Source organism: Buceros rhinoceros, unplaced genomic scaffold (genome assembly GCF_000710305.1).
Source record: "Buceros rhinoceros silvestris isolate BGI_N320 unplaced genomic scaffold, ASM71030v1 scaffold18756, whole genome shotgun sequence".
Taxonomy (NCBI): Eukaryota; Metazoa; Chordata; class Aves; order Bucerotiformes; family Bucerotidae; genus Buceros; species Buceros rhinoceros.
In genome coordinates this window covers 5,903-18,723 of record NW_010417137.1, presented here as the reverse complement: position 1 = coordinate 18,723, position 12,821 = coordinate 5,903, and the positions used below count along the sequence as shown (strand labels likewise).

The 12,821-nt window shown below is 42.2% G+C and overlaps 1 protein-coding gene across 1 annotated transcript in view; it reads right to left on the bottom strand.

Annotated features, from left to right (window-relative positions):
* Positions 1–9,982, bottom strand: part of ITK (IL2-inducible T-cell kinase) — a 29,205-nt gene extending 19,223 nt beyond the window's left edge. The window contains exon 1 of the mRNA XM_010138098.1: positions 9,812–9,982. Coding sequence (XP_010136400.1) covers positions 9,812–9,982 — 171 coding nt within the window. The remainder of the gene's footprint in view (positions 1–9,811) is intronic.
* Between the last annotated feature and the right edge of the window lie 2,839 nt (positions 9,983–12,821).

The following is a 12,821-nucleotide window of genomic DNA, read 5'->3' as shown; positions in this document are numbered from 1 at the left end:
ACCCCACAGCAGGAGGAGCGTTCCCCTCTGTAGCCCTGCCGTGTTCCCCCTTGGATGTGGAGTCCTTCCTCCCACCATGAGATCTGTCCACGAGCCCATGTTTGTCCGCTGCTCCCCAGTTGCAGCTGGACATTTTCTCTCAGTAGAAGGGTAGGAGGAACCTAATTCATAGCTGTGGTGGAGCAAGGTGGGATATTCCAGTCCTCTGTAAGCTCAACAGCATCAGTAAAACTTTTCAATGTCCTTCTCTATAGTGTCAGGGGTTTTTTATAAGAATCCAAGCCAAACTTCACTCCCTGTTTTCACTTACTGTCTTGGCTAGAAGGAACCATTCTTAATTGGTGATTAAATAGATGAGGGGTCTTTGCCTTGGCCCTTGCCACGACTCACTTGTCCTGCGTCACCTGCTCCCTCTCCCTCTGCTCTGGCTGGGCTCAGTGAGCAGGCTGAACAGAGGCAGAAGCAGATTTTGGGGTTTCTTACTCTGTGGGCTTGAAGCGATGAAACCAAACCAGGTTATTTCTTCATGCTATATATGGTCCCTCAGGAATAGGGGATAAAAAGCAAGAACTTTGACTTCTGCACGCCACAAGAATGAAGTGTATGTAAGTGTGAAGAGAGGCTTACATACACAATTTGATGTACCTTTAGAGCAGCAATGAGAGACTGCTGTGCTGGTGAGAGCAGTGACTTCAACACCTCCTGCAGGCACTGACCTTAAGAGGACTAATGTACCTCTGCAGAGAGCTTACACTTGCATGGGGAGTGCTCTCAAGTCCCCCATCCACAGCTCTTACCAGTGACACGGTAGCTGCATGCAGTAACAACAGATCAGTAATAACAATCCTACAACTTAACCTGTTCACGCCACTGTCACCTGTAGCTTTGTCCCACTGTTTTCTGAACCGTGGTGCATGTGCACTGGGGTGTGATGGAGAGGTCAAAATGGGCTCAGGAGAGGACAGGAGCTAGTTTCAGGCAGCAGAGGCAATGCAGCTGCCCTGGAGCAGTGTGTCAATGCAGGTAGAACTTCAAGTGTGCCTTTTTAGTGTGGGTTTTTTTTAATGAAAATCAATTTCCTTCCTAAAATTTGAAAATCCAGTGCTCAGCTTCCACCTGTGTTGCTGTTTTTAGCTGCACTTCCATCTAGAAAAGTGGATTTGCTGAACTTAAGTGCTGTAAATTCAGTCTAGGATCTTCACACTTTTCCCTCTTTCATGTATGTTACCAGCTGTCATGAAGACCATGGAGTCTCAGGTGGCATCGTCAGCTGTGCCTGTGCAACCCCACTGCTTTTAAGAACAGAAACACCTGCACTGTTGATACGCAGGCAGCAAGAGGACAGAAGAAGAAGAAGAAGAAATCCTTTCTGATTAGGGCTAAGGGTGAGCAGAAGTAAAAACAGAGAGAGCTCTTGTGTTGGCAGAGCCCCCACCTGTGGCTGGATGTCCACAGCGTGAGTCTTAAGGAACAAAGTGACAATTTTACGATGTTGCTATTAAGAGCACTGCAGCCAATTTATAATATTCCCCCAGCTATGGAGAGCAAAGAGAGGCAGCCCCAAATGGGAAGCGGCCAAATGGGCTGCTCCTGGCTCAGCACGTGTTCTCAGGTAACACCTGAGAGCAATGAGCTCAGGATGACATAAAATGGGAAAACCAGCAAATCCCACCATAAAAAATGTCTGTCTTCAGAAAAATTTAGGCTGATTGTAAAATAATCAAAGGAATTATTTAAAGTTGAAGAGTCCTTTCCTCATAGAGCTGTTGCTGAACTTAAAAAGGCTAAATAATATCTGAGCTTGTATGGTCAGATCTTTTAAGATATTGCCTATCAGCTTCATGGAAAACATTTGAGGCTATTTCTGCAGCTTTATTCTAAATGGCAGGTATTGGCCACTCCGGATCACAGGCCACTTGGCTCAAGGACTGCTGGTGTGATCTATGACCATACTTTCATATTCTCATACTCAAATTAAGCTCTGGGAATAATATAGGAACCTGTATCCATTGCTTGCTCTGATTTCTCTCCACATTACTCCGTAAGAAAATATTTGTCATAGGCAGAGAGTGGTAAAGCTCTAGTTGAACTATTAAAATGTCATTTTATGAGTACACGGCTACAAGGCAAGAGACACCAATACAGGTCTAACCACTGGCAGGAAATAAATGGGTCAATGAACAGACCCCTCCTGTCTCTCTGCAGACAGGTTCGTATCAAGATGAAGCAGAACCTCTGTGCAATGGTACCTTCCCACAGCAGAGAGCTCAAACAGGTTGGTGAGCTTCATCTTTTCAAATTAGTGACATGTTGCTGCCTTTCAGGTATGATTTTCTTCAGCTCTTTCTGAGCTTTTGAAATAATTTGGAAGGGAATTTCTTGATTTGCTGAGGTGCCCAAATTCTGTTTATGCCCATGGTGTTGCAGAGTCTCCAGTTTATTTGCTACTTAGACTATGGGTCTTTCATAGTCATGTGTTGGCGCTGAGAGAGCAGTCAAGAAGAACAAAGAAAATAGTAACTAGGAGCTTATGAGGTATCAGGGGAACCACATGAACTTATTTTTAATGGTAATTCTCCTTCTACGGTATTTTTTCACTGTCCAAAAGACTGGAGCATGAACTTGAACCTCCTTGAAGAGCTCTTTGATACAATTATTTTCTCTCCCTTATCATAGCCCTTATCTGTACATTGCACTATGTGCTGTTTTTATCATTATTAGGATATTAAGAGCTGTTGATTGCCAGATTACTAGAAATTTTACCTGAACACTATCATCGGTCAGTATTTTGGGAGTTTCTCTCTTATTAGGAACACTGATAGTTTCAAGTTTTATAGGAAATGAAACAATTTTGAACAATTTTAGAATGAAATTTGAAACCTAAATTCAACAATTTGCATTTTAAAAGAAACTTGTAAGGGATTTTGCATTTCCTGCCAAAGGAAAATCGGAATGAGGTGATCAGTAATAGAACCGGGGTTTTCGGTAGAGCCCTGACTCTTGCATTATGCTTTAATACCTCCAATATAACCCGTTACATTTGATATTCAAAACCCTAAATGTAGCTGCTTGGTTCCAGTATCTGTCATGACTATATTGTCTTCCTACTTGAATTTAAAAAAAAAACAAAAATTTTAAGGCTGTTTTCACATCTAAAGAACATGTTCTAACAAGGGCATACCCTGGATGCAGAGTTTGAGCACTGAATTGTGCTGAATGACAAAGTCAGCTGCAATCAGTGTCTCAGATGCCTCCATCCATGTAAGCAGTAGATATGGAGAAGCACACGAAGCAGTCTGAGGAGGCAGCTGGAGGCCTGTATTGGCTTTGCTGCGGTAACTCATCCACGGCACTCCACTGCAGTCCCACCATAACCAACAGAGCAGCTGCAGCCACTCTGCTTCTTTGAGCCATGTTTCCAGAGATCTGCAGAGATCTCGATTCCACCCACCACCTGAAGCACAAGACATGGGAATAGACACTGGATTACAGCAGGTTTCTGCATCAGAAAGTAAATATTTCATCTGCCTATGGGATGATAGAGCGCTGTGGACCAGTCGTGCTGCCTGCTGTCTGCACACACCATTTCATGCGATCAGTTTGCTCACCATGCAGTGTCCCTCCCAACGACTAATTTCAATATCAAATTTTGTTTACTGAGGCCAATACTGTTTGTATTCAAAGCCTGCTCCACGCAAACAATCTCAGTCTGTAGCCATTTATTCAGTTAAATTCTCAGTTTATCTAGGGAATATCTGCTACAGCAGATACTCCTAATATTCTTACAAAGTCCTATAGTTGAAAACCAGAGAAGTCTTTACTTTTTTTTTAAAAAGCCAGAGAAATCAATAGAGCTACACCGAAGACTCTGAAGACCTGGACCTCAGACACCGCGCACTTAGCCAAGGGTTGGCCAGGGCACTGTTCACTCCTCCAGGCACGCAAAGGTGTCTGATTTTCAGAATTACATGAGATGAAAACAGAATACATGCGGGGCATAATGAAGCCATAACCTTTCTGCAAGGTTTCTAAGGGACACAGGATAAATATTCACAGGCTGTGTGTATTTAATGTTCAAGTACAGAGATCCAGTGGAAAAGCACACTTGGCCATAGGAGCATTTTTCTCTTGGCCCATCACAGGGCTTCACACACCTGCAATAGCCCAGTATTTTCACTGAACTCCTACTTTAAGATCAGACAAAGCCAATTCCAATGTTTACATTGTCTTAGGTCTCACCTGAGAGGATTATCAAGGTGCACATCCCCACTATCGGCACAAGCAATTCGACTAGAAAATCAATGCCATCATCATGAAACAGAATTAAAAAGAGGAGGATTGTTGGTTTATAAGTATGATGGAAATAAGTCTTTTATGTTACATAAAAGAATATGGAACAACTACGGAACACTCTATTAGTTTCTTCAAAGCTATTCTTGACTCTGGCAAAGACTGGGAGGAGTGGATTGCAGTGAATGAAAGATTCAATGAAACAAAGGATGCTAAATTAAATCGACTAAATGACATCACTTTTTCATTAAAAAGGCATAAGTTTTAAGGAAGGAAAGGAAAAACAAAACAAAACACCACTACCACCACCACGAACAACAAAAAAAAACTGGCCAGAAAGAGTGAAGGAGTATAAAGCAACAGGCAGGCATTGCCACGATACCAGTTACAATGTTGACTGCGATAAAAGCAACGGCAGGAGCTGGAAGCAAGCACGGCTGCAGTAGAAAAGTCTAATGATCATATTAGGCACAGGATTGTACCTTTTGTCTTATTTAAGGTTGTATTGATTTTATTACATAAAAAATCATTGAAACAGGTGTGATGTAGACAGATGCCAAGCCTGACTTCTTTGTGGGCGATACGTGTATTATTAATCAAGTAGTTGGAGATATGCACGAGAAGACAGACGGTATCAAAAATGCTGGCAGGCAAAGAGAACTTGTTAATAAATACATGACAGGTTATGAATAATGACCTATCTACTCAGATATGTATTTATTTGCAAGGTGGTCTTTAAAGCCATAATTAAATTCACTTTATATGAGGATTATAGCTTCAGGAATGCAAGGGCATTCCGAATACATAAAGCAATGAGAAATGGTATGAACAGTCTCTCTGACTAACAGGAACACCAAAATGGAGAGCTTCAGAAGAAAAGGTTTGGTCTGGTTTCATTAGAGTTTTGGGGAAACAAACAAGTCTTTCCAGGGCAGGATGGACAAGTCGGTTTCTCTGTAGAATAATCAAGGTGAAATGAATAATCAAGGCTGCTGGACTGAGGAACAAAGTGCTGCTTCTGTTACTGCCGGTAGCTGGACTGCTGCAAATAACCAACGTGTAGATAATGCAACGGAAGCAGCTGAAGCATTTTGGGGATGCCTATAAAAGACTTTTCAGCCAAGTTTTTTCCTTTGTTCCTGGGAAGAGGGACTGAAAGCAAATTTCAAGACACGCTGAAGTGCCATCTTTATATCTGAATATCAAAGATCTGAATGATAGAGCTCAAGACAAGGCTGACTCATGCACTATGACCTCTTGAGCATCTAACCAGTGCAGGAAGAACAGCACTGAGGAAAATAAAGAGGGAACTTGGTCCTTTTCTGTGTGTGCCTTTCATTGCTGCCTTTAAAAGCTGGGCTAGAAATAGCCCGTGAGTGCATGAAGATATAAAATTAAAAAATATTTATGAGCCCGAACCTCCCATGTGTTAGGTGCAACTTTCCCAGCCCTGAAATACTTCTCAGATTGCCTGTATAGCACAAGATACCTACTTCTAAAGAGGGCAAATTGTGGTGTAGGGACATGGAGCGCTTCTCTATTGATACAGACAGACCCAAGCACTCTCTGCAGGTCTGACCCATGCCAAGATGAGCAGCTCTGATGCAGAGAGCATGTAATCGATGTGGTACCATGTTAGTGTGGTACCAGCCCAGAAGACAGAGGCCTATTCACTAAGTGTGGCATCAGCTCAGACATCTGTGCCACTTTTAGACTACAGTCAGCTTGAAATACAGGGAAAGAAGCTTGTTTCTGGCTGTCTCTGTTGAGGTGTGAATGTGACACACTGAAGACTTTGCAAGAACCTCTACTTAGCATCTGAAATATTAAACCACTTCTCTTCACTCTCTTATCTGCTAACCTGAAGGATTTACCAAACCCTGTAAGACATTAGGCAAATTAACTCTCCAAATTGAGTGTTTTTGCCAAGTCAAAGTAAGGACATTTGAAACTCTGTCCTAGGCACCTCACCAAAGGGGTTCACTTGTCTGCTGCTTCTGCAGTACAGCAAGTGTACTGGCACCCTGAGAGTATCACATAGTGTCTGCATTATTGGTTACTCTAGTGAGGATCAAACTCACTGGAATAGTGCTGGTTTACTCACATGTACAGTAGATACAAAATCAGACCCTGGAAAAAAAAGGATTTTTGCCTGTGGAATTGATTTGCATGTTATAATAAAGACACTTCTGATGTATTTTAGCAGAGGCGGGGGCTGAATACATCTGCCTGTTATCAGGGCTTTGCTTTATGCTAAGACAGCCCTGCATTGTGCACTGCGTAATGAATTCTAGAAAACACAGCTTCTTGTTGTTGTCAGTTATTGGGGGCTCATTCTCCTAATGAGATATGTAAATATCATTCATTAACATTAACAGCGATTGTGTGCTTGGCCCCTGAGGAGAGCAGTGCTTTCTGTCTGGCTAGGGCCGTTATGATGAAAATGGCATTACAATTAGTGCAAAAATGTGCCATTATGATGTTGGTTATCTGGACAGCTTTCATTTGCATGTTATAATAAAGACACTTCTGATGTATTTTAGCAGAGGCGGGGGCTGAATACATCTGCCTGTTATCAGGGCTTTGCTTTATGCTAAGACAGCCCTGCATTGTGCACTGCGTAATGAATTCTAGAAAACACAGCTTCTTGTTGTTGTCAGTTATTGGGGGCTCATTCTCCTAATGAGATATGTAAATATCATTCATTAACATTAACAGCGATTGTGTGCTTGGCCCCTGAGGAGAGCAGTGCTTTCTGTCTGGCTAGGGCCGTTATGATGAAAATGGCATTACAATTAGTGCAAAAATGTGCCGTTATGTTGTTGGTTATCTGGACAGCTTTCGGTTTGAATTACAGAATCATCCCTGTATCCCTTTAACGTATTGATTTCCTTGCTTTGGATTGCTACAATAAATGTTGAAACATCATTTTATACCCACAGCATCAAAATGCAGAGAAAGGGACTGGGTGCTAAACTCTGTTAAATACAGGCAAAACATAAGCCTGGGCTTAGTCTTAAGTGTGTGCTTTACTTTAAGCCACCTGACTGATATCAGTGGGACTTCTCAAACTGTTAAGCAGTTTGCTAATTGTTTTACTTGGCTTTGTGCACAGGCTGTTGTTACTGACTAACCAGGGACCAGAGGTGGATCTGTATCATATTGAACTCTGAGTACAATAAGCCACTGGACAGGCTGGTTAAAAAAACCCACTGAAAACTCTTATAGCGAACATCCACGGATTGCCCTTGAATTATCTGTAATGTAAAAGCCAAGTCAGTTGCTGTACGGCGCAGAGATACTCCCCACGACTGCAGCCAGCTGGCAGAGAACAGCACGGTCCTTGCCACTTTGCCCCAAACCTCCAGAGCAGGGGCACAACATGCAGACCGGCTGCTGGCAGCGGCGGCAGCCTGTGCTAAGCCCTGCCAGCCCCACAAGTGGTCTAGAGAGTCCCTACAGAGCAAAGCCAAACGGTGCCAGGCCCTGTGCTGGAGAACGAGCACTACAGACCATCCCTTTCAACGCCTGCCCACGCTCCCCAGTCCTGGCTCACTCATGGTGACGGGCATAGCTGGCATGTTGAGCAGGTCCCGTAATTGCCCTGTCACTGGCTGTGACCTCAGTTGCTGGGTGTTCACTCTGTTCACAGCACAAAACGAGATGGTGCTTGCACGGGCTGCTTTCCTCTCCAGAACGGCAATGACCTGACCACACAGAGGTCTCACCAGGATGGTCTAATTTTGGGGGAAGATTAATAAAGGGTAAGGCTGAGGATTGGTTCTGGAAGTATTTCATAGGGCAAACTCTTTTCTCCCAAATTTTTACCAAGTTCTTCTACTCATGTAACAGCCTAATTTTGACAGTTTGTGTCATAAAAAAATCAGCTTTTCATGGAAAATCAGACCTGTAATTACAGATATACCCAACATCCCTCAAATATGTGTAAGGGTCTGAAGTTACATGTGTGTTTATGTATATGTGTCTACATATCATAATGTGTGCATGTTTATAATAGATAATATATAACATGAAAGAGACAATATACCAAACTCTCATTTGGCCTAAGTGACCTTTAGGAAGACGAGAGGATAAAATTTCCCAAGACACTCACACCGAGTATGAAATCTATGCCCTTCTGAAAGTCACCAAGTCATATTTTCCAAACTTATTTCAGTCTAAAAATGCTGACAGACACCTACTGCAATTCCGCAAAAGTATCTAGGCAGAGTGCATGCTGAATTCATCTCAAGTCCACCAAGACTCAGAAAGCACCAAAGAAAACTATTTGTAAAGATTCCTCAAAATACCTATAGCAGAATCACTTAGATGCTTTTGAAAATTTTACCCAGGATAATTAGTGGAATAATTACAATGGAATTTAAAATCTTAAAATAATGGCATTTGAAAGATAGTTTGGATAGCAAAGAGAGTCACGACCCTAATATAAGCACAGATTGCAGCAATAAATATTTTCCTATTTAAATATGGAGGTAAGAAAAACAAGGACTATAAAATAAAAGCAAGAAAAACATTTTGTTGGGCATATTTGAGAGAAATGACTTGCAAATAAAAATGACTGTTAACCCTTATAGCTGGTACCCAACCTCATCTGTGTTTTGATAAAATACAATCCAAGGGCACATCATACTTTGCTTTTTTTTATGGGTTCAGTTTTAACTTAATTTTCTCCAACAAAGCAAGATCAGATGGTCTGAAGTTGCCAGCACTGGATAGCGAGGAAGCGTGATCCCCAGTACTGGTCTGCGTACAGTAACAGTGCCTAAACATAACGGATTAACAGCATGTTGGAAAACAAGCAATATTATTTACGATTGCAATGAGGCTTAGCAAACATCCAGCTAAAGAGAACAGAGAAATAATTTGCGCTTCACGAGAGTGCTTAGCACAATGGGACGCGCAGATCGACTTCTAATTTTCTTCATATTTAGCAAGTCAGGGAAATGGAAGCTTGAGGAAGTAACGCCTAGTCTGAGCATGGATCTCGTCATTGCATCACTTCTGAACTACCTCTGAAGACGAGAGCTGTTACACATGGCAGCTGGATTAATTTTAAAATGTCTGACTGCTCTTTAACCAGCCATCAGTCTGCTGCTCTGAAGAAAAGAATCTGAGTGAAGATCTGTGGATGACTTTTCTCGCAGATGTGATCTTTGCAATACACCACCCCAGCTCTCCCCTGTTCTCATGTGAACGGCCAGGTACACGCTCACACAGCTGATAAACACATCGGTTATAACAGCCCGGGCCAAATTCCTAACAGCAAGACGAGATCATTTCTATACAATAGCAAAGCAGTCTTGTTCCTCCAAGTGCAACAAACACCCACTGAGCAGAAGCTCTCAATGACCCATTTGACCACTTTGCGATTTTCGGTGAATGGTGCTACAGCAAGGACCAGAAAAGTTAATAAAATTTAACAAGGATCATCCTTCCCTTCCTTTAACACATTTCATCCTTTCCTCCATTACTGTTATGAGAGAGAAAATGGCTGACATACCCCATGGCGATGTTCATAGTAAGCCAGCTTGGATTTGGTTAAGACAAAGAAGCGCACTTTAAAGTTGGAGGGTGAAGTCCTTCTCTTCTGCTGGGATTTTTTGATCAGCAGTTCCTCCAGAAGCACACAGTTGTTCATGGCTGAGCCAAGAATGCTTGTGTCCCAGGACATAGGATGTCTCTCCTATGTGCTGAGCGCCTGTCCAAGAAAGAGACACAAGAAGGAAGACAGTTAATTTAAAAAAAAAAAAAAAGGTGTTCAAAAGGCAGCGTAGGTGCTTTGAGCTTTATCTTCCCATCTACAGCAAAGCTTCCTTTCTGCTAACCATAACCACATCCTCTGTGAAGTCATAAAGCGAACAGCACAAGTTGAATTATACGCTAAGGTAAATGTTGTGGAAAAAATAACACTTCAGGGACATTCAGTAGATGTGAGTCAATGATTAAGAATTAATTAAAAGGGTGTGGCATGATTAAGCATCTGTCTCCTACTTGACTATTTAGTAAACGCAGTTAAACATCCACACACTGCACCGTACAGGAGGAGTGTCTCTGCTGTCCCCTTACAAGTAGACCATGTATCCATGGTTTTTTCAAAGGAATGGTGCCTTCCCAGCTTCCGGAGTTGCTAACAGTTGGCTGTGAGTCATAGATTTCATACAACTTATGTTGAGGAAGATTCCCATGTAACATTAAAGCTCCCACTATGTAAGCAAAGAAAATTATATCCAGGATATAGCTATATAAGAAATGATAAATATTTGTAGTTAGGTATTTAAACTGAAAACAAATGGTTACAGTAACTGATAACTAATCAGTTATATGTATTAGCTGGTGCTGTGGAGGATTGGCGAGATGGAGTCTGGTGGAATGTGGGGAAACTGTGAGATAAGTATTTTCATTAATTTGGTATTTCTGGAAATTGCTCCAGTGTAAATCGTTTACCAGTGCTGACTGTTGGCTTTAGTTTAATGTAGCATTAGAGTTAAGGAAATAGCTCCCTGATGTATGTTTAGAGCTGTTTGCAAGCTCCAAAGAAGACACTTCATTATTTTAAATTCCATTCATGAGGGAAAAAAATTGAATAAATATCAAAATTGCAAGCTGTTTAAATGAAGACTTGGATTTTACAGAGCCCTTCATAGACAGACTTGGGAAACGTATTTCTCAGTAGAATGTGTTGGTTCTCCCTCCCCGAAAAAGAGGTGGCATATCTCTTCCTTCCTGTTTTATGTTATATTGTTTAGGCAGCACATTCCAGGGATCATCGAACGTTCCTTACCAATTTTTTTTCAGTGCTAATTGAGAACCTGCATTTGCCATGAAAATACAATTTTAAAATAGCACTTGATGTGTAGATCTGTAACAGAATTTGCTAAAGGATCATGGACCAGAAACAAAGGCAAACAGAAGCTGTTGTGCAGTTGATCCCTGTATCTCCATCTCTACGCGGTGGTCTTGCTGAAGACGAGATGCAGCATATTGAAACATCCATCATGTGCAAGCCTAGCAAAGCTATGTTCCATTTCTTGGAAGAGTGGCTGAGTTCCAAGGAACTCACCTTGAACAAGATGACACAAGTCTGTGATCTCCTGAAAAATCACCAGTGCTGACAAGGGGGATTTCATACCTCTTTATAGACTACGATCAATACTCGGGTCAAATTCCCCAATTCTTCTAGAAAGCAGTTTGCCTCGTGCAATGCACATATATGAAAAAATGCAGAGTCTGCTGTGAGTTTTCTAAAATTGTGCTCTTTGTAACAGCAGCTATTCAGATACTTCCAGACCTCATCAGGTTCTTGCACTCTAAAATACAGGCCCACTTTCGCGTGCACAAAACTTTCCTCATGATTGAGAATTTGCTGCTTTAAATTATGCTCAGAGATCCTTTCTTGTCATTAGCAAACCAACACAGGGGCAGGGGAGTGCCCTGACAAACTGTACGGACTTCACCCTGCTAGCAGCGGTGAACCTCCCCAGGCAGGCTGCTGATGGTCACAGCATTTCGCTTGACTCGTCGCAGTACAGACGACTTTACAACCGCAGTTTGTACCGTCACTGCATTTGTAGCTACGAACACTTCTTTAGGACTATGTTATTCTCTCACTAGCTGAAGTGTGTTAAGGACTTTCTGAAAGGTCTTTGTAGCTTGGGCCAAGGGGGGTTGCAGTCTGTTGGCAGAGATGTATTTGTCTTAGAAAAGTGAGTATAAATAGAAATGCAAGGGTGTGACATTGCAGCTCTGCAGAGAAAGCAAGGCATACAGGACAGCAAAGAGGTGAGACGCCAACACATAGACCTCCGAGGGGAGCAGCGCTACTGGAAATGAGAGGATGTGGGGAAGAAGAGATTCAGTCAGAGTGGTGAGTAGTGGGGGAGAGCTAAGAAATTCTTTGAATGTAGTGACTGGCAGATTGATTTCTTTGTGAGATAAGAGATGAGTTAGTGAAGGGGCACGAAGTGAGGAAGGGTTTGATCAAATGTTCAGATAGGGGGCTTGGCAACTGCACGTTTTTGGTGTAAACATGGTATGTTGTGATGAGTTGTAGGTCTGACGGGAAGATGCTGCAAGGGCCAAGGCAAGCGGGAAAAAAGTAAAAGAAATTTGGCTCTGCACGTGGGAGAACCGGACAGGGTGGAAGTTCTGGAAGAGTTGTGGAAGAGAAGGTGCAGATTTCATACAACACATGGTTGTAAGAACATAATCGCAGGTTTCGGCCTGGAGTGATAGAGTATCTGGTGGTTATATTAGAACTAGCGGGATTCAGCAGGTGAGATCAGCCATTCTGAGTTTTCCATGGTGAGTTCAAAGTGATGATCGGCCAGCTAAGATATTAGACAGGGAAAAAATAAGAATTACCATAAGGAAGGAAACAAGTTAACACAGCTTTATTTGGGTGCCAGTGATATAAACGCAGGAGCTGGTTTCAGTGAGAGTTGCTAACTCTCTGCTTTCCAATATCCTTATCAATTGATAACTCCTCACTGGTGAACTGGGGAGGAAGGTAG